This window comes from Octopus sinensis, linkage group LG10 (genome assembly GCF_006345805.1).
Source record: "Octopus sinensis linkage group LG10, ASM634580v1, whole genome shotgun sequence".
Lineage (NCBI taxonomy): Eukaryota > Metazoa > Mollusca > Cephalopoda > Octopoda > Octopodidae > Octopus > Octopus sinensis.
In genome coordinates, this window is record NC_043006.1 from 16,556,186 (window position 1) to 16,578,164 (window position 21,979).

General features: G+C 32.6%; 1 protein-coding gene and 1 long non-coding RNA gene across 14 annotated transcripts in view; both read right to left on the reverse strand.

Annotated features, from left to right (window-relative positions):
* LOC115216674 (serine/threonine-protein kinase 26) overlaps window positions 1–21,979 on the reverse strand; it is a 163,145-nt gene continuing 141,166 nt past the window's right edge. Inside the window, exons 8-15 of one of the 13 annotated variants that reach the window (XM_029786174.2) lie at window positions 21,799–21,907; window positions 18,893–18,931; window positions 13,775–13,855; window positions 11,480–11,548; window positions 9,288–9,401; window positions 4,224–4,340; window positions 2,504–2,697; window positions 1–966 (exon numbers count right to left, since the gene is read on the reverse strand). In XM_029786174.2, coding sequence (XP_029642034.2) covers window positions 957–966; window positions 2,504–2,697; window positions 4,224–4,340; window positions 9,288–9,401; window positions 11,480–11,548; window positions 13,775–13,855; window positions 18,893–18,931; window positions 21,799–21,907 — 733 coding nt within the window. In that variant the 3' untranslated portion in view covers window positions 1–956. Of the gene's footprint in view, window positions 967–1,534; window positions 1,577–2,467; window positions 2,698–4,223; window positions 4,341–9,287; window positions 9,402–11,479; window positions 11,549–13,774; window positions 13,856–18,892; window positions 18,932–21,798; window positions 21,908–21,979 lie in introns of those variants that run through there. The other 12 variants (XM_036506302.1, XM_036506304.1, XM_036506303.1 and 9 more) reach the window with 12 other exon arrangements.
* On the reverse strand, window positions 6,860–9,281 carry LOC118765037. The gene is made up of 2 exons (XR_005000880.1): window positions 7,978–9,281; window positions 6,860–7,596 (listed from the first exon to the last, which is right to left on the reverse strand). It is a non-coding gene; the product is annotated as an uncharacterized LOC118765037 (long non-coding RNA).

A 21,979-nucleotide genomic window follows, 5' to 3' on the forward strand; every position in this document is an offset into this window, starting at 1 on the left:
TTTAAATTTCTCCTTGACCGCTACACTTTAATACTATTTACAGTAGAATACTTTCCAGTGAATATGATACACCTTTATGTACACAGCATGAAAATAAAATAATGGAATAGTAGACACAAAAGAGCATCAGGTATGTTTGTCCAAGATGGCAGCCAAATAGTGGGTTGGTTAGAATTTTTTTCCATTTTGTTTAATTTTTTTTTGTTGTTTTTTTTTTTCCAGAAATATACAAGTTAAACCAATGAAAATATTAGATTGTATTTTTTGTTTCTGGCTATCAGTTATGGACTCTGCTCCTCAAACAGCAAAAAAGTAAGGGGAAGAGAGAGAAAAAAAAAAAGAGAAAAAAAATGTTAAGGTCATTTCTTGACCACTGCTTGAAAGTGAGCCCACGTTGAAGACAATAAATTTCAAACAGCTTTACATTGTTTTAGTTATCAGAAAAGTAACAATTTTACCTTTGCTACTTTAATGCTCATGGGATCCTTTGTATGTTGTTCCTTGAAGCTGATTTTATTTAGAAGCGAAAAATAGACTTCTTTCCACTTCGAATTAAAAAGAAAAACAAAAATCACATACAAACATGTATGTATATTTCTTTAAAAAAAAATCTCTTAAATAACTAAAACCAACTTAAAAGGGGTTCCTATTCAAACACTGGCTTGACCCCTGCCACCAACAGCCGGTATTTGACTGATGAAAAGACGAATCCAAGTGTTTTTGGGGTAAAAATGCTTCTTTTTTTTTTCCTGGGTAGGGCGGGTTCATTTTTTGCGGCTTTGAAGGAAAGATAAGAAGATAGTGTGTTAGTTTCTGTTTCAGAGGAGAAACAAGTGGAAACATTTCATAGTATTTAACCTGCTAGAAATTTAAAAAATCATAACCCAAATTGAAAGGAGATGTAGAGGCTATTTGGTGTTTGGAAAAGATAAGACTTGAGATCTTTTGTGTCAGGTTCAATATGGCCTGCAACAGAAAAAAGAATCAAAATCAATAATGTACTCATGTTATTTAAGCATTCAAGCTAAGTTAATTTACCTTTTCTCATTTAAATAGAATGAACAAAAACAATCAGAAAAGCAGAACATAGTACACAGTATCTATATATATAAAACTGTAGTTGTGTGAGTGTCTGTCCCCTTCGATTTAGTTTCCTAACTACTCCCACATTTTGCGATGCAGTTTAACCAAATTCGGGTATCTTATAGTCGTGATTCATATCGAGCCCGTCTGAGTATTAGCGCGCGTCAACGATGAGTCTACGATTTTAAAAATAATTTAATGCATAATTTTTCGTGTGTCGATGGCGTCCACGGTCACACCTGCACCTGTTTGCTTCTTCCCTCCCTCGTGAAGCTGTGGGGAAGGGAGTGTAATGAAATAAATGATAAAAGGTTTAAACAAATATGCCTTTTCACTGTCTTATGCCTTTGATTTTAATTGTTTTGTACATAGCTTAGCCAAGTTTTATGATTTAAACTTTTTTCAAAGAAAGCTACATGAAATGCTTGTATTTATATAACTTTTTTTTTTCCTTACAGCACAAAAATTGCAATTAAGGAGATAAATTCAGTTAGCCATGTCAATGAGGACCACTTTTCATTGTATAAATTTAGGATTATGACATTTCTTGTTTCTTTTCTTTACTGTACAATTATATTTTCACAAAATGAATTGGTGTCTCTTCTGAAATTGAAACAGGTATATGGTAATGTGGAGGGCTCAAACTAGTAGCCTAAGAACAGTATTTGTCTCAAATATACCGACTTTGTGAAAAACATCCATTGTAGAGTATCTTTGCAATGACTTCATATTCAGTCAATCATCATGATCGTTTAACGTCCGTTTTCCATACTAGCATGGGTTGGACGGTTCGACCAGGGTCTGGGAAGCCAGGAGGCTGCACCAGGCTCCAGTCTGATCTGGCATTGTTTCTACAGCTGGATGCCCTTCCTAACACCAACCATTCCATAAGTGTAGTGGGTGCTTTGTTACGTGCCACCGGCACAGAAGCCAGTTGAGGTGGTGCTGGCATCAGCCACGTTCGGATGGTACTTTTTATGTGCCACCGGCACAGGTATCACAACTACAATTTTCATTTTATATTTATTTTGATGTACTTGACTCAATAGGTCTCCTCAAGCACAGCAGGTCGTTCTGCAATCCAAGGTACTTTTGGATGGGATGGGGCTATGCGAAACTGGTGCAGGAAATTAGTAAATTTAAAATGCAAATCATAATGTTGGATTATATCTTAGTAGATTTTCTCCTGATAACTTAGTGATAGAAAATTTATGTAGGATTCTGTTTTAACATTAGACCATTCCAAGTGATTTATTCAGAAATATACTGTAATGAATGCACAAAATTTCTCCTTAGTTGAGGTGCAGTATCAGTTTTACTATAATGGGAACAAAGTAGGAATAAAATAACTCTGAATATAACAGGTTTTGAACATTCATTTTCCAGAGAGAAAATAATATAAAAAGATGAATCAACGTACCGTTTAAATTTCTCTACCCCTTGACGAACTTCAGCTTCTCGTAACATCTGTTCCCCTATGTTTCTTACAACGTCTGTTAAAAATCTGTCAGTGATGCCGGGACAGGATTTCTCCACCAAGTCAAAAGCATTCCTTAACTCATCAATGGCTTCAATGTTCTGAGGCGGTCTCACTACTCTGTAATGCTCTCTTAACTGAAATATACAGACAGGAGATCAAGACTTAGTTTAACAAACACTATGACAAGCTTTTAACCTTTCCAAGTCCTCAAATACTAGTAACAACTATTATCTGACCTTTAAGACTGGAGAAGGTTAATCTAAAGAATATTAAAGAAAAGATCAGACAGCACCAATTATATTACAGAAATTCAATATTTTAGTTAAACTATAACCTCACAGTGACATGAGAAATATTTGTCCACAGACAATCCAAATTTAACCAACACAAACTAATTGGCTTCATATTCAAGGGCAATAAACTGTTTGTATTTTTAGCTTCCAATTATTCACTATAAAACTTGTCCAATTATGAAGTATAGAAAGGTACCACAGAATAACCAAGAGTGTTACATGGGCAAGTGACATAACTTTGAAAATATACTTTTATCATAATGGGTAATATTGGGAAATACAGCATACATACGATAAGGTTCATTTAATAGTGTTTATACAAAATGATGATATCTTTATATTTTATCTTTTACTTGTTTCAGTCATTAGAATGTGGCCATGCTGTGGCACCACCTTGAAGGGATTTTAATCAAATGAATTGACCATTACTTTTTGGTTTTCTAAGCCTGGTACTCATTCTATTGACCTCTTTTGCCAACCACTAAGTTACAGGGACAGAAACACACCAACACTGGTTCTAAAGCAGTGGTGGGGGACAAACAGAGACACAATGACACACGATGGGGGTTTTTTCAGTTTCTGTTCACCAAATCCACTCACAGGGCTTTGGTTGGCCTGAGGCTGTAGCAGAAGACACTTGCCCAAAGTGCCATGCAGTGGGACTGAACCCCAAACCATGTGACTGAGAAGCAAGCTTCTTACCACACAGCCATGCCTATATGAATACTAATTTTCAAAAGATTCGTTACCTTAAAATAAATTTAAATAAAAAATTTCTCATTTGTACAACTCCTGTAACTACTGTCATTTACTTCTTCTTCTTCTTCTCTATCACTGTGTGTGTTACTGTAATATTCTTCTACTCCTTGCATGCCACCTAACCTCATATATGCCATCATCCTACACTTCGTATGTTAACTTTCTCACCAACAGTTGTATCAGCTATCATTATTATTATAATACAGAAATAAGGCGGTGAGCTGGCAGAATCGTTAGCACGTTGGGCAAAATGCTTAGCGGCATTTCGTACGTCTTTATGTTCTGAGTTCAAATTCTGCCAAGGTCAACTTTGCCTTTCATCCTTTCACAGTTGGTAAATTACATTACCAGTCAAGTACTGGGGGCCAGTGTTATTGACTATCCCCCTCCCCACAAATTCCAAGCCTTGTGCCGATAGTAGAAAGGATTATTCTACAGAAATTAAAAAAGTTATCTTAACTAAGTTTCTCTGCTATAACCAATACCAGGTTGAATTTTTTTTTCTTTTTGGTTTCATTATAACATCTTTGTTTAAATGCCTAACTCACTTTCTTGTTTGCTGGTGTAATTTACTTCCCTGAAATATTTTGTGAAAGAATATATCTTACCTCATTAAGAATAGGGAACACGATAATGGAAAGACATGTAGAAGCTTGGTTGGAGGGTAGAGGTACTATATCAGATTCTGTTCCAGAGGATGGCTGGTTTCTTGCAATTCGTGGTGGCTGTAAATAAAAAAAAAATGGTTCTGGTGTGATAAAAAAGCCAAATGTAAAAACAAAAAAAAGCAACAACTTCGGTTGTTGCTTAATCTCAAAGACATAGTAAAGATAATATCAATCATATTCTTGGGAAGAAAAACGAAAGGAAAGAAAAAGAATCATTTCTTAGAAAAACAAAAATATCATTTTTATACAATACATCGTCTGCAAAAGACTACATGAACAGCAAAGGACAATTAAGTTCTATCATCAGTGCATGGCTTAAAAAAAAGAGCATATCATTTTAAATAGCTTAAAAGAAAGAAAATGTTAGAGAATCATGTAAAATAGGGTAAAATTAGACGAGCATACTGCAAGAGAAATGGGTTGATGAGTAAATCTAAATTTAATACAAAGCAATAAGTACTGTATTAATTAATACACACAATAGTTAAGATTGACTTCAATTACAATTTATCCATTCCAGCCCCTCCTTGTTCCTGATATGTTTTCCAATCTGGTCTTTAAGTAATGCTAAGAAATGTCTGAAGTCAGTAAACCAAATTATGATTGTTAAATTAAATGTTTGGTTTTTGCAATTCTACAAAGCAGTACATTTATAATGCACAGACAGTTAGTTTCCTAGGTTAAACAGGCAAACGTATGTTATTGCCCTTGTAATGTTAAATTTGGAGGGAATCAATAAATAATTATTTGCATTCTGTTAATTGCACTAATTAAACTAGTTCCCAATAGTAATTCTGGAGAGAGAAAAAAAGTGTTATGTATGGGTGGAGGTTAAATTATTTCATCTTTTTTATGCAAACCCATGTGATAATGTCCCTGCTTTTATGATATAAATTTCTTGTTTTAAATTAAAACCTTACATCAAAATTTCATTTTAATTTCAGTCTCATACACCAGCTTAATAAAAACAAAGTTATTTTACTACATTCTTCGTTATTTTAATAATTTAATTGAAATTAAGGCAGTATATTTTAGAAGAAATATGGTAACAAAAGAGCTTGCGTATCTCATTCAGAAATTACATCTGTGAAGGCCCAGTGGTTTGAAATTTTTCTTACTACTTTAACTGCCCAAGAGCACACTTGGTTCTAGGATACAAACTTTTTGTTTTAAGTGATCTAAATGAAAATCTTCCATCGAAATTGCATGTTAGTCTAAGTCTCAAACACCAACTCAATAATAACATAATTATTTCACTAAATTCTTCATTATTTTAAAATTTAATTGAAATAATAACAAAAGGCAGCATATTTTAACAAAAATATGGTAATGTCAAGGTGAATCTTCTGCCCATTTTTGGAACAAGAATAACATTCAGCAACATTTCTTTCTTTTTTTATATATATATAAAAAGTGGGCAGCGGGAGGGGTTTAACCCTTTAGTGTTCATATTATTCTGCCAAAATTAATGCTTTTTCATCCACGTTGTTTTGAACTAATCATGCATTATCTTGTAGCTATGAGATTCTGATGAGGTAGCTGTTAATTTTTAAAACGATATTGTAGGATTGGTGTGAGAGACCAGATCTGGCCAGTTTGAACATAAAACAGGCAGAATACTTTTGGCCGGATATGGCCGGTTTAAATATAACAAAACTTCAGTTTAACAAGATATTTAATTCCTATTAATTGTAAATTGAATTTGACAACCTAGCCCTGAAATTTTAGGTGCTCAACAAGTGTCCTTACAAGTCATAAGTTTAAACCTTATTTGATAAAATATAAGCAACATTTGAGGGGAACATGAATAATCTTAGAAATAAATCGGTGCTAAGACATTCAGTAACCAAGTTCAGGCAAATTTATTACTGCATAAAAGGGTGGGGTTGGGGGGTAGGGGTAATGATATAACATTTCTTTAAAAAATTTGTTGTATTTTTTAGAATAAACACTTTCATTTCAATTCCATTAATAAAGTAAACATCTCAAATGTTTATTCATGCATGTTAAAATTTTCTCTCGGATGCTCATGCCCTTTAATGTTTTCACAACCTAAAAAGGAAACCCATTCTATGAGCAAATTGTTTGTTTGCTTAGCAGGACTTTATGGGAAAGTCAGCTGTCTGTTATCAGATGATTTCGGTGCAGAGCAAATATTAAGTGGTTTGTCCTAATGGCCACTGGCATCATAAACAAAATATCAACAAATTGATCTTGGATGGGGGGCGGGGGGAAGCCCAAAATTCTCATATCATATATGAATTAATTTAAAATAAACTTTAGCTAAAAATTCTGAAGAAAAAAAGATATTCTTAGTAATAAGTTCCTAAAAGTTAAATTTTCAGTATTTATCTGTAACTGGTAAGGAAAAAAACATTATCAAGAATTATTTAGAAGGAAAAAAAAAAAAGACAAATCATTACTCTGGGGGGAAATACATCTGGACATACCTCTATTTACTCTAAAGAATTAATCCCAAACATTTACTAATAGTGTTCATTCATCTCTTTTTCTCTTTCTTTTTTTTTTTGTTTGGAAAAATATAAAATATATTCTTTTGTTTTTCCAGTTTCATGTTCACTCTATCCATGCTAACATAGTTTAGACAACCAGATGCTCTTCCTGTCACTAACCTATACCTAGTTTTAAGGTAAAGGTCTTCTTATTTCAGAACTTTTTCGCAGGTGCAAAGCCTGCAAACAATGTTGGCATGAAAAATGACAACAAAACCACTCATATTTTGCAATATTCAAAGCACAGGACCGTCGAGAGTGGGCCGCTATGGTTCATGATGCCCTCAGGACCAGAGAAGAAGCCGGCTCAACCCGCCCTGGGTGAACGCCGTCACAAGTACAAATAAGTATATTCGAAGCAGCACAAATGAACACACATGTACATACATAACCACACACACACACATGTGTGTATGTGTAGAGAGATAGAAAAAGAAAGAGATCCTCATCACCAGAGATATATGACAGGTTCCATTCAGTTTCTAGTTACAAAACTATGATAGAGGACACTTGCCTAAAGCATCAGTCAAAACGTCCAACCCATGACAGCATAGAAAGCAGATGTTGAACGATGATGACGATGACTATCCTAACAACTGCAACATCAGAACAGGATACTATTTCTGATTTGTGTAATGTTTTCATTTCCGTATATTCTTGAAATTGTTTATATGATTCATAAACTTCACAGAGGGACATAACAAAGTAAAACTTCTTTAAATCTGGCTGGATGTTTTTTTTCTGTTTTTCCCTCACTTTCTGTTTCAGTCATGAGTATCTGTATAAATTTTGAACAAATGCTCTTTTACTTGTTTCAGTCATTTGACTGCGGCTATGCTGGAGCACCGCCTTTAGTCGAGCAAATCGACCCCAGGACTTATTCTCTGTAAGCCTAGTACTGATTCTATCGGTCTCTTTGCCGAACCGCTAACTTATGGGGGCGTAAACACACCAGCATCGGTTGTCAAGCGATGTTGGGGGAACAAACACAGACACACACACATATATATATATATATATATATATACGATGGGCTTCTTTCAGTTTCCGTCTACCAAATCCACTCACAAGGCTTTGGTCAGCCCGAGGCTATAGTAGAAGACACTTGTCGAAGGTGCCACACAGTGGAACTGAACCCGGAACCATGTGGTTGGTAAGCAAGCTACTTACCACACAGCCACTCCTGCAATACAGATAGCTGCAGTGACAAAATCTCTGCTTCACTCCCATTCAGCTAATTTTAAAATAAAAATGCTTATCATGAAATCTTAAACAAAACTGAGCAATATATTTAAAATTGTAAGAGAGGATATCATTAGTCTTAAGATCAGTAAATATAAAAACAATTTTTCTTTTTAAACACCTACAAAAATAAATTAATATTCTGAAAATATTGAACACAAAAATTAGTATATGTTAATGTGGGGGTTAGTTAATATGGAATTATTGAAAGGTGTTTTAGTAGTGTGGAGTGTACATAATGCTGATTAGGTCACCCTATTTCAAAGAATTGAGCCATAATTTACTTGCCAAATGTATTTTTTTTAAACACCTGTTGTTGTTGTAGTTAGGTTTCTACTCTTTTCTCTAATTATATATCATTACTTGTGACACACATTCAGGTGTCACAACACAATGTTGTCACTGAAATTCCAGGTAAGAATTAATTAGTGTTTCTATTTCTTGAAAGTCTACATATCACATAAGACTGAACTCGGAATCCTCTAAAGATCTTATCCATTGTGTCACATTAAAAAAAAATGACGAGAATATGGTGCTTGAAATGCAGTGTTGGTACAAATGCAATTGTTAGGGGTTAATAATAGCCTAATTAACTGCGACTATTCTAATGAAATGTTAATTTTCTTTTTTCTGTTTTTTGTATTAAAGTATGTGCAAATCGTTCAAACGTCTAAGTTAATTATAGTATATCAGAAAGCATTTAAACTGTAAGCAGAGCAGTTGTAAGTATATAGTAAACTTTTCTACGAAACATGGTTGAAGTGAAAATAATCCAGACATCTAGCTGAGAGGTTGACAGCTTGTATCTTAACATCAACCAGTATACTGTGTCTGGCCAATAAACTTCAACTCAGCCTGTGGGTATAGCTAAGAGAGGGATGAACTCACCACAAGCACATTATTCCTAGCTAGGCAAAAAACCAAAATCTTCACCGGTGCATTTAAAACCCAATGGGCTATGGGGAAGCACCACAACTTTCTAAAGACTGTTACATTTGTAATGAAAATTCTATAAAGGTTAAAAAAAAAAAAAAAAACTGCTGATTTAGATTTTAAAATTCATCAGCAACACAAAAATCTTAAAATACATCTAATGTTCAGCAAAGTTCAACAAATTTTAGTTAAGGTTAATAATTAGAAAAAGATCTATCAGTTAAGGTGTTCTCTTCTGCAAAATACTCATGCATAAGATTATCATTCCTTATAAAGTCTGCATCTAAAGGATAACAAAGGGTTGAAAATAACTTACATATACATGGTAGACAGCAGGGGTATTAGTTTTGTATGAAGGTTCAATTGGTTTATGGCCATCTGGGAGATCGTACAGGGATTTAGGTCGGTTATAGAATATATAAGATGGTGGCTAAGGGAGGAAGTACCAAGATGGAATAAATATTAACATACGAAATGATATAAAATAAATGGTAGACAAACGTGTAGTTGAAGAGAATGTGCTTACAGTAACATTGTTGAAAGGGTTGGTAGTGAAAAAATTAAATACAGTCTCTAGAAATTATTATTATTTAAAACATTAAGCAGTTTTTACAAAGAGAATGTTCTTGTGTTAATTTTTTTTAAAAGGTAAACCAACCACAAGAAAAGTATTTAAAAGTTTGGAATTATTAAGTAAATATTTTTCAGCGAAAATAAAACTAAATATATTTTTAATAAGAATTGTGTGAGCAAAGAAAAAAATATATATATTGCGTTATCAATGAATTCAATTATATATAATTCAATTGAAATTTTAAAAAAATTCATTAATGCTTGTAACCTAATTTAGATCTTGTAAAGCAAATTATCTTAAGAATATGTCTACCTGAAAAACAAATGCAATAAGTAATGTATTATTAAATGAAGTAATTAAATTTTTTAAAATAGTGTGAAGGAACACGAAACTAATTCCAATAAAATCCTGATGAGTTATGAAGGCCACAATAGTTTCAGACACATAATTTGTCAAGATCATTTGTGCTGTTTAGAACATTTGATTTCATCTAGATTGCATACATTTTGGGATTTCTCTTAGCAATATTTCTAAGTCAAGAAATATTTGGTTTTGGTTTTTTTTAACCCTCTTCAATTTTATGTGAAATACAAATGTAATTACTAAATTACTAGAATTAGTTTAAATAATAAAAATTTAATGAAAATATTTTGAATACCAATTAATTTTCAAGTTATTATGAATATACTTATAATGGTATTTTTCTTCGAGAAAGGGGTTACAATAAACTGTAATATGTGTGTATGGTGTTTCTTCATGAAAAATAAAAACTCAAAGAAATAGATTATATGCAAAAAAAACATATTTATATATATAATAAAATCTGCATGTATTTATCATTTGCATCACAGAAAAATTTACAAGATTAAAAAGAAAATGGTATTTGAGAAATACTCGTAATGGTGAAATTTCCAAGTGAGAAAGAGTTCAAGTAGTCAAAATCTAATGAGGAGATATTGAGATAACTCAGGTGTCATAAGAAAAATATAATAATTAACTTCCATAGATAGAAACAGCAAAATGTTAGTGTACCGACCACTCAAAAAATTAGAGTGAAGATGATTATTGCTATGTAGTAATACTAAGTACTCATGAAAAGATAAGAAAGAAGAAATCATCACCAAACTGCATCACAGACTTATGCACACCTTAAGAAAAAACTAGCAAGCATTCTCTTTAATGTCACCAATACAAGCAGTCACTTCTCTAACTCATAACTTGGATCACAATATTCACACATGCGACAGAAAAATTACCTTACTACTTCAGCTATATCAGTTAGACCTAATCATCTGACCAACTACCTGTACATGCCATAAATTTACTTGATCAAGACTGACTGGTTTACATAATGACATCTCCTGGTAGATACCATCATTATTAGTTCGGCATCTTGATGTTTTTTTTAATTAACAAAAGCAGTTCAGCAGAAGTACTGAACAGATTAAAAAATATACCATTCTTTTTCGCTTCTTTCATTTTTACGACACTTCCAACATCGCTAGAAATAACTTTTCACAACAAACATTTCAAATTCTCTTTTTTGTGAAAATATAGTTTATTGGTAAATTAAGGAGACGTATCGTCCATAAAATTTCAAAGTTACGCTGTTCTATGTAATGCCAAAAATAGTCTCTCCTCCTCTCTTCTTCAAAAATGAAGAGCAGCCGTCTTAAAAAATAGACGTAGTATTTTGAAATAAAATACAAAATCAGTCACCGAAAGAAATTACTGACACAGAAAGAATGTGAAAGCTAATTATTTCATGGAATTCATCTCGAGGTCAATAACCAAATGATGAGGTGGGGGGGGGGAAGGTTGTGAAGGTTAACTATCAGACAATCAGATGGTTCAGGTATTTCCTAAAGTGATTTGATGATACAAGAAGTGCAAAGGGGGGGGGGAAAGAATGGACATTGTAAGAATAGACTTACTCTGAAATTTTCTATTGATTCAGAAGAGATAGGATGCATATCTGACTTGCTACGAGTATGTTTGGCGCCCTGGAAAACAAATATACCGGAAACCTTAGAAGAAATTGCTTTGGGGGTTAGAGATGCAACGTTCTGACTCCAAAGAAAACATCTAAAAACCATGCGTTGATCTAACATGGTAAAAAGCATTAGATACTAGAAAAAAAGTACCAATCTAGTAAGATTAGGGCTTTGTTATAACCAACCACCAGACAATCAGACAATATTGAATTAGTAGATGAATATATTACAGCCTACATTGAAGAAATGTTACAGGCAATAAGCTACAAGAGGTTACCTTACAATGTTAAATTTTTATAAAACATATCACGAGACATGCTCTATCAATTCTAATTAGAAATAACAACCAAGAGTAAATCCCATAAAAAAAGGCAATCTTGTGGTTAAATGAAGCTCTAAGCTCTAGCTCAAGAAAACAGGACTTATTTAACAGCTTCAAAGTAGGCCAAAAAATACCGGAGAAAAACTAGTTTTTAGAAATACAGAGTTAGTAGCTGATATAGGAAACAAAATGTCAACAAATATTATTTTAAGCAGAGTTAAATCTTGTTAAAAAGGATGCATATCTGACTTGCACAGAGGTTTTAAAATGATTGAGAAAATCTACATCTATAACCCCTAATAAAAATCCACATGGAAAGAAACGTGGGAATTTAAATCTATTGACAGTGAATGAAATGGTATTCAAAGAAAAAATATTTGCAGATATGCAAAGGTTGTTTTATGTTATTAGAAACTAAAGTAATATGACCCCTTCCGAAAATTTTTGTCAAGTGAAAGATGAAGAATTTAAATCTATTCACAGCAAACGTAAAGTATTTTTTATTCAATTATGGGAACCCCATGAGTAATTATTATTCGATTTTCATCAATATTTATGCCTTATAGTATTATCTTTGTTGAATTGAATTAATAAATTGTTCAAGTAGACAGACCATGCCAGAACTGGACGTTCAAAACTTGTGTGACTTTTCTAATAACTTCAATTTTGTATTAAAATCACAATTGAAATCTTTATCCTAATACATAACTGGAACAATAATTTCAATGGAACAGCTTTCAGTATTGTTCAAAAGGGGAAAGAAAGGAGAGAAAAAGGGAAGGAGGTTTATGAAGAAAATGAAATTTGAAGCAGCCAGAGCTTTTTTTGCATTAAAAAGATAAAAGGCTAAAATATGAAATAGAAGCGAAAGAGCAAATTCTTGATTGAATTTTAAAATTAAATGAAAAGTAATATGGCTAGAATAAACAGAATGAATTTAGAACTAGAGAAAAAAAAAATGCGATCAATATGTTTGAATTTGATCATAAATATTTAAAAACTTTGTTGTAGATATAAATTAATCCAGCACCGGTTTGCTGCAATTTAATACAACCTAAATAAATATTAGTCACCAAGCAACAAAAATATTATATTATAAAGTATTAATCTATTTAGCAATACTCAAATGTTAGCACACTTCTATTTCAACTATTTGTATTGTCTTTTTTTTGCAGTGTTTTATAGAACCAACATAGGAAGCGGACACATGGGGAGCAACAATCAGCTGTTTTTCATATTTAAGCAATATTATTATAAATCCATTGTAAACGGAATACAGATATTAAGTTTTAAATTGGGAAAAAGGTTATTGACAATAAATAAATAAATAAATTAATTAATTAAACAGTGTCAAGAAGAAATATTAAAAAACTGTAAAATAAAAACTGCCACATATTTGCAACTAGTCTACCAAAGGAAGAAGACTAACAACTACCAGAAGGAATTTGCAAGAGGTAAAGAAATGAATTTAAGTAGAAAGCAAAGGCAAAATAATATTATTCATGAAAATGTTGCCAATGTTATTAAATTTTAAAAAAGCTGACATTTTCTAAGCTGCCTACGGCACTCAGAAATGTAAAATTCCATGCTTTCAAATTTAAAGGATTTAGTCTGAGACGCAATTATTGCTTGCTTACATGGGTTTCAAACTTGAGCATTTTATGGCATGTTAATTGCCGTTATAGAAAGGACAAGACAAGAACTAAACAATTGTGCACAAAGGTTGTTTTACACTTAATTAGACTACGGCAATATGAACGGTAGCTAAAGCAAAGACGGATATTAAGTGTAGACATTTGGTAGTAGAGAGAAGCACAAAGGAGTAAAGGAAAATTTTGGAAGTAAAAAAAAAAAAAAGAAAAAAGATAAAGTTCAGTAAGCTAAAATGGTACATATGTTATTAGGTAACTTACAATGTAGTCAGCATCATGGTTTTGAATGGCTGGTGTAGAGTCAGCACGACCATGATGGCTAAGTGGAGCAGATTGAATTTGCTACAAGAGAAACAGCATGCGTAGATTCAGAAATACAGTATTTTTAACAGACAGAAGAAGAAAGCATAGCAAGTGAGGTACATAACAGAAAATTATATAATTAAATAGAATGTTTTTAATTGACCAAAGACATGCAACTTTGTTCAACAAATTGCCAGAGGAACATTTCAAAGAACTCGATCTTGGCTCTTTCAATGAACAAATCATAGACGAATTAGAAACACAAATTATTTTACAGAAAGTTCGTCTTATTAACGATCATTTACCATACATAAGAGCATTTTTATTGAAGTATATTTTTTTATAGATGCAAATTTGCTTGTGAAGGATATTAAGAAAATATTCATAGTTTATTTTACCCGTCATTTATGAAAGCCCAAGGGCAGTTAAAATAAAAATAATAAAAATACGTTTACAATAAAAAAAAAAAAAAGTACTGAGCAACGCAAGTTTAGAAGTATTAAACACACTTGAAAAATTGTACTGAAATTTAAATAGCTTTTCCAAAGACAAAAAGGTTAAAGTGTTAGTAAAACACTGTTTTAGAAATGTTAAATTTTAATCAAAATAATTCATTTGGAATTGATTACAAATATCAAATCTGAAAGACATGAACTTTCCTAATCTAGTAAATATCACAAACATAATTTCCATTAAAAAAAACAAACAAAAACAAACAAGAGAAACAATATATGATAAAGAAATAACAGCACAAAATGATTTTCCTACCTATGAAAGTAATAATATAGATAAATCAGGGAGTTGTTTATCAAGATCTGAATTACATGTAAACCCGGAGAAAACCAATGTTTTACACATGACAAAACATTAATGCCATGCCAATTGCCATAAGTATGCCAAAAACTGCATCTAACATGTAGCAATAACTGATCAGTATATCTATTGCTGCAGATATTGTGATTAATATTTTAATTTACTCAGACGCAATGAAAAAGGATAAGACAATACAATGTCAATTCAGATCATAGTTTAACTAGTGTCACCAATCATATGAAGGTAACTTTGTAAGTATACTTTTGCCACCATGAATTAATTCGATAGAAGCTATATTATAATTATTGTATGCACACCATATTTCCTGCTATTACCCATGATGATATAAAAGTATATTTCCAAAGTTAGGTGTTATATAATAGATAACACTAGTGAATTAATATCACTGTGACAATCGTAGTAATATATTCATTGGGCCCCCGTGCCGGTGACAAGCATCGCCTGGCCCCCGTTTGCCAGCTCTGTCTGGCCCCCGTGTTGGTGGCACATAAAAGCACCATCCGTTCGTGTCCGTTGCCAGCCTCGCCTGGCCCCGTGCCGGTGACACGTAAAAGCACCATCCGTTCGTGGCCGTTTGCCAGCTCTGTCTGGCACCTGTGTGGGTGGCACGTAAAAAGCACCCACTACACTCACGGAGTGGTTGGCGTTAGGAAGGGCATCCAGCCGTAGAAACACTGCCAGATCTGACTGGGCCTGATGAAGCCTTCCAGCTTCACAGACCCCAGTTGAACCGTCCAACCCATGCTAGCATGGAGAACGGACGCTAAATGATGATGATGAACAGTGTGTTCTAAATTTTTAAGTTAGCAAATACTGATTAATGCAGTAAAAAATAACAGACTCAGCTGACAAACAGCTTGTTCAAAGAACATCTAAGGAAAATAGTCATAACAGTAAATATTAATTATTGCAGAGCATTTTTCAGTGAACATCAACCCCTTTACAAAATATACTAGATAATCCCAGCACTACTACTAGAAGTTAGTTTGAACTCTTGTAGACTGACTGGCATTATGTGTATGTGGGAGGTGGGGACCATTTTATTTAATCCCAGTGAGGTGCATGCTTCTCTTTCTGGTTCAGATAGTTTATTTGTAAACCTTAGAACATAGGCATTACAGATCTAGATTTATTTATTTGAAATACATTTTGAGACTACAATTCTTAAGTCTATAGTATCAATTCCAAGTTGAAAGTATCATATCCAAATATATTTTTATTTATATTTCGTAAATCATATAAATCAAAGGTAAATTTAAGACATTTTGTCACATTTAGGAAAAATACATTATATGTTATTTGTCGTCACCCCGTTTAAAATCATTTCATCAACTCCAAAATTATGTCTCTTCAAAAGCAGGATTTCCAATACATCAATGACTTAAAATGGCTTTTCCACATACAGAATATATTGTGCTTATATTGATTTTTTTTGATAAATTTATCAACAATGTGATATCATAAATAAACTGAAAGTACTTTTTATTTGTGTCAGGGAAACTGTTTGGTAGATTATATAATTTTACTGATTATGTAATTCCATATTAAAAGTCAAACCTCTATCTTTTAAAACAAAATAAAAATCATAAAACTAGAGATATTATTTCATTCAGTGTGACTGATTAAAAAAGATTATATATGAAGAATATCCCTTTGCTTTTGCTGAAGCATGAGTCAGATGCTTACACAGATATGTTTGAATATTGGAGCTGGCTGCCCTTCTTAACACCATCCACTCAACAATGAAGTGTAACTATTTTAAGTTTGAAGATACTCAAATTTAATAAGTCATATATAACGGAACGTAACTGAGATACTTTTTTCTTTTTTTTTTTGGTGGTGATGGAGGAGTTTATTATCTTTAAAATGAAATCTTTTTCTGCGGTTCTTTTCTTAGCCATTATTTCTTTCTAAGTACTAGTGGTAAAAAACCTTTTAATACATCTATCAAAAAATAGCTTTCAAATCTTGTTATTATGTACATGTGTATGTATGTAATTCTGCCACCCTATTAAAACGTAACTTAAAATAATTGGTAAACATTAATGCTTTTAAGACAGAGAATTTCTTAGACAAAAAATAAAGTAAAAAAATGAGAATTAATTGGATATTAATAAACAACACCAGAAAATCTAATGCATCCATGAAAAATAAATTTTATGAACATCTCAGCATTTGATGAGAGGTCAATATGTAAAAAGAAAAGGACTATAGAAAGTTTAGATAGATGAGTAAAGCACAGATTTATTTCCGTTACCATATGTTAACAAACAACATTAGCAATATGTTAATTAGCACTGATGAATCATTAAGAAAAGGACATTGAAGGGGATGAGCAAAAAGAAAGAAATTGTAGGATACCACACAAACCAAACATAAAATAACTTGAAGGAAATCAACCAGTAAAGGAAGCTAAGCAATACTAAAAGAAACATTTAAAAACTAAAGCGTTTAATTATATTCTAAGTGGAACAGATTATAATCATTATGTATCAATCTAAAATTCAGCACACTGTTTGTTACATGGGCCATTTCCTGTAGAAATAGCTGTGTTTCTGGATGCTTAAAAATAGTCATACCAGCAGGAAACTAAAATGTTGACCAATTTTTGTTACTGATAATTTAAGATATATTAATCAGAAATATGGCCCAGTGGTTAGGGCAGCGGACTCGCGGTCATAGGATCGCGGTTTCGATTCCCAGACCGGGCGTTGTGAGTGTTTATTGAGCGAAAACACCTAAAGCTCTACGAGGCTCCGGCAGGGATAGTGGTGATCCCTGCTGTACTCTTTCACCACAACTTTCTCTTACTTCCTGTTTCTGTTGTACTTGTATTTCAAAGGGCCGGCCTTGTCACTCTCTGTGTCACGCTGAATATCCCCGAGAACTACGTTAAGGATACACGTGTCTGTGGAGTGCTTAGCCACTTACACGTTAATTTCACGAGCAGGCTGTTCCGTTGATTCGGATCAACCGGAACCCTCGTCGTCGTAACCGACGGAGTGCTTCCTTAATCAGAAATATTGAAGAAGTGTAACAGATACAAAATAAATAAATCATTGCAAAGAAGCAAGGGAAAAAATCATATAAAAAAATAAACTGTGTGTTAGTTAAGTAATGGAATTTAGTTAAATTAGCAAATGGATAACAATATTTGTAAAGCATCAGCACCAAATACCAGAAAACAAACGTGGAATGGTAAATAACACAATCAAACTAGACTAAAATAGAATAGAAAGTAAATCTAGTATTTGAGTTTTTGAATGCTTTAAATACAATTAACTACAGAAAATGTTTTATTAACAAAGCCATGAAAGCTTTTTTTTTTTTTTACAAAATGTGGAATGACTTAGTTTTATTAAGTGACTTGACTTTGTAGCATTGTTTAGGAATAAACAAGGCAAGAGAAAAAACACTGGCAGCTTTAACAAATCCAGCATGTTACAAAATAAATGGTCACAATATCCAAATTAATATGCTTGTAATCTTTTTCTTTTTTACAGAAACTTTGATATAGGGCACTATTCTCTTCACTGAAATGATTTTTAGAAACAAAGTCACAAGTAATGTTTGCAGTCAAGCACCTCATACAACTGTATTTAAATTTCAAATTGTTTCAACTTGTTGCTTTTAATTTTATTAAATTAGCACAACCAGAACAATGTCTTCGTAAGTAAAAATAGTTAAAATAAGTGAAATTATAAATAACTTTGCACTGAAACTAAGTATGGTTACAAATACAAGGGACACATGAAAGAGAACAACTCAGAAAGAGTTCCTAATAGGGACTCACACATTTTCTTAAACATTTTCTTAATTCTCTTCCATACATCTGTTGTATTTGTAATCAACATTTAATATCCTTTATATTCAGTTCTAGAGGTTCATTTTAATTGCATAATTAAACTACTAAAATTTAGTTAACTTATGAGAGTAAACGATAAATCTAAAAAGAGAAAAAATTTAAATACAAAAAAATGTCATGAAAGACATATAGAACACTTTTAATAAATTTAAAACTTAATGAAATTAAGTTGTAAAATTCCTAGATATTCTAACAACACACACGCACATGTATATATATATACACATAAATAGAATAAGGTACCCAAAAGTAGAATTTGGGGAAGATTAGAAATTGTTGGTAAAAAAGATAAAGAGGCAAAAATTAATGTTTTATAAGCTTTTTGAAGGAATAAGCTAAAAGCTTTGTTGGTATTAGTAAAATGCTAAATAACTCACAACATCTCCATTTTTAGGTACAAGAACTGGGGACTCTTTCTGTACATAAGGACCAAAAATATATATTCAGAACAGCAAATAAAACCAAAAAACATCATTGCACTAATATCATGCAATGAAGAAAAAAAAAAGTCCAAGGTGGATGAAATAAAAATATTTGAGGTAAATAAAAATATGTATTATTATTACTAACACAAAAAATCATCCTTCTTTATCCTGGATATATATACATTCATTCATTTTTATGTTTTCCATGTTAGACGCATGCTTTACAGCTGGATGCCCTTCATGCCACAAACACCTAGGGAACTCTCTCTCTCTCTCATATGTGTGTGTGTGTATATTACCACCTACTGCCTTTTGCTCCATGTTTCACTCCTATTCTCCTCATCTTTTCCCATACTGAGACACACCATTGCCCACACCAACATTCATGTTTACCATTCAGTTTTCACTCCTGTCCTCATCTCTTGCCATCTGTTACTCCCCTTTTATATTTTGCAAACCTAAGTACATATCCACCCAGTCATACTTAATGCTCTGCCCCCTCTTCTCTTTCAAGCTACCTTCTGGTATCTTGAGGAAAGGCCTTGATACCTCATCTCTACCATCCTTTCTCATTTTTCTGCAGGAATAGCCATGAATCTCCTCTACAGCAAGACATGTGTTACTGTTCCTCTTTCACACTTTAAACTCTCAACACTGGATGCAAAGCCACCTCCCTCAATACTGCATCCCACTCAGTCAAGGGATCTTGTCTTACGAGTTACTAGATGACCTCAATAGTGCTGGTGCCACAAGAAAAGCACCCAGTATATTCTGTAAAGGAAGTTGGCATTGGGAAGGGTATCCAGGTGTAGAAACCTTACCAAGGCAGACATTGGAGACTAATGCAGCTGTCAGGCTAGTCAGATCCTGATGCACTGTCCAACCCATGCTAGCATCGAATATGAACATTAAATGATGATGATGATGAGAATGATCCACACATACTGCTTAAGATTACAAATTAATGAAATGCTATAGAAGAAAAAATAAACTCAATTTACTATAAATATTGATTTCAAAAAGGCTTTGTCTCATTTGACAGCCTAAGAAATTGGTTGGTGAAGCCCATATGTGAGATAGATAGATAGATAGACAAAGGTGGATCAAACTAAGTTCTCAAAGGTATTTTTGAAACATTAGCACAAGATAACCATTACAAGAAAACCCTGATAGTACACGAAACGAGACAACAATAACAAAATTCCATATAGATATACATGTCCATATTAAAACTCAAGAGTTTCTCAGCACATCAAATCACCATATAGAGATTAAAAACATCACTACAGCTTGTGAGAGAGATAAAAGGATATGCTACTAAATTAAATTTGATAAACGTCTATGCTTGTATCAGATATGTATGTGTACACGGATATATACAGGATGAGTCAATTAACTGACTGGATTCAAATAGTTGAAAATATTAGACAATTACTCCAACACATGTGCCACGTAGTCAGACTGAACCTGAAACTATGAGGCTGGGAAGCAAATTTTAACCAAATAGCCACATATATACATATGTATAAGTGTGTGTGTATGTATATATATATATATATATATATATATATATATATATATATATTATATATATATATGTATACACATATACATACATACATATGGGCTCTGAGTTTCTGTCTGCCAAATCCACTCAAAGCTTTGGTCACCCTGTGATGTGATATCATGATAAAATTGACATAGCAACATAAGTAATGAACTAAATTAACCTATCTTTTTAGTTACCATTTTTAGAGAGTTTTTTTTCTTTTTGTTTTAAATAACATTAATACATCTGATATTTTACAACTTCGCCTTCATAAAAGCAATCAACCACGAAATACTGAAAGAGCTGTAAAGTACACACCCAACTGCTATTGAAAGTAAAGTGAGTGACTAAGAAACAGAGTGGTTTAATAGTTAAAAAAAGAAGAGGAAGAATGGTAAGATCATGCTGTGTAAGTATGTGATACTAATCACTGTCCATACCAATAACTTCAACTGTCCAAGTACAAACATGACATTTATTCAGTGGTGAACAATTTGGTGGGGTAACATATACCTAGAAATAAACTACTTGACCTAAAACTGGAAACTGTTCTTGTTTGTTTGTTTGTTAAGTTACAGGTGACAGAAACACAAAATGTAATATCAAGAGCATCTAAATGTCATTTGTTGATAATGAAAAACTGTAACTGGGAAGGAAGTTCATTTAACCTCCTCACAAAACGTGATGACAATCTTCTTAACCCTTTTGTTACCGTATTTATTTTGAGATGCTCTGTGTTTCTCTCAATTATTTTAAATATAACAAAGAATTTATCAAAATAACTTAGTTATCATTAAGCTAGTGTTAGGAACGTAAATTGTGACTGAGGTTTGGTGGAAGATTTTAATTCAAAACTTATGAAAACAAGACATTCGTAGTCAGAACCAGGGCCGGTTTCAGCCAGGTGGGTAACGAAAGAGTTAAAGAGTGAATCAGCTCAGAAGAAGTAAAAACTAAAACCAGTCATTTGACAAAGAGCAAAACAATAAGGTGAGAATAAAAGGGAAGAAACTACTAAGAAAAGTAAATAAGTTTTCCATGTGGCAGTCTTTTACAAATCTGATCAAACAGCTAAGGTATACAGGTGATACTAAACTTGTATTCCCCAAACCAATTTAATTAAATAAATCCTATATAAGAAGTAAAGAAGATATCCAGAATTATTGGAATAATATCGAAAGCAGAAGTGTAGACTGATGATGATGATGATGATGAAATTTCTGTGAGACTTGCCTTGAAACAACTTCACTATGGTGAAGGCAAACTGTTAATCAGAAGAATTTCTTTTAATAAGTGTTTATTTACAAACCTTTGAGTCTGTGGCTTTTAATGCATTGGCTCCATCTCCGTTCTTAGGATCACAAGACCTTCGGGTCATTATCCAATCATCATTCCAATGTTCATTTTCAATATCAGAACTAGAAATAAAAAAAAAATATTCATTCGATTTGATACTAACAGTTTTGAAAGTAACTATTATCAAATAGTAC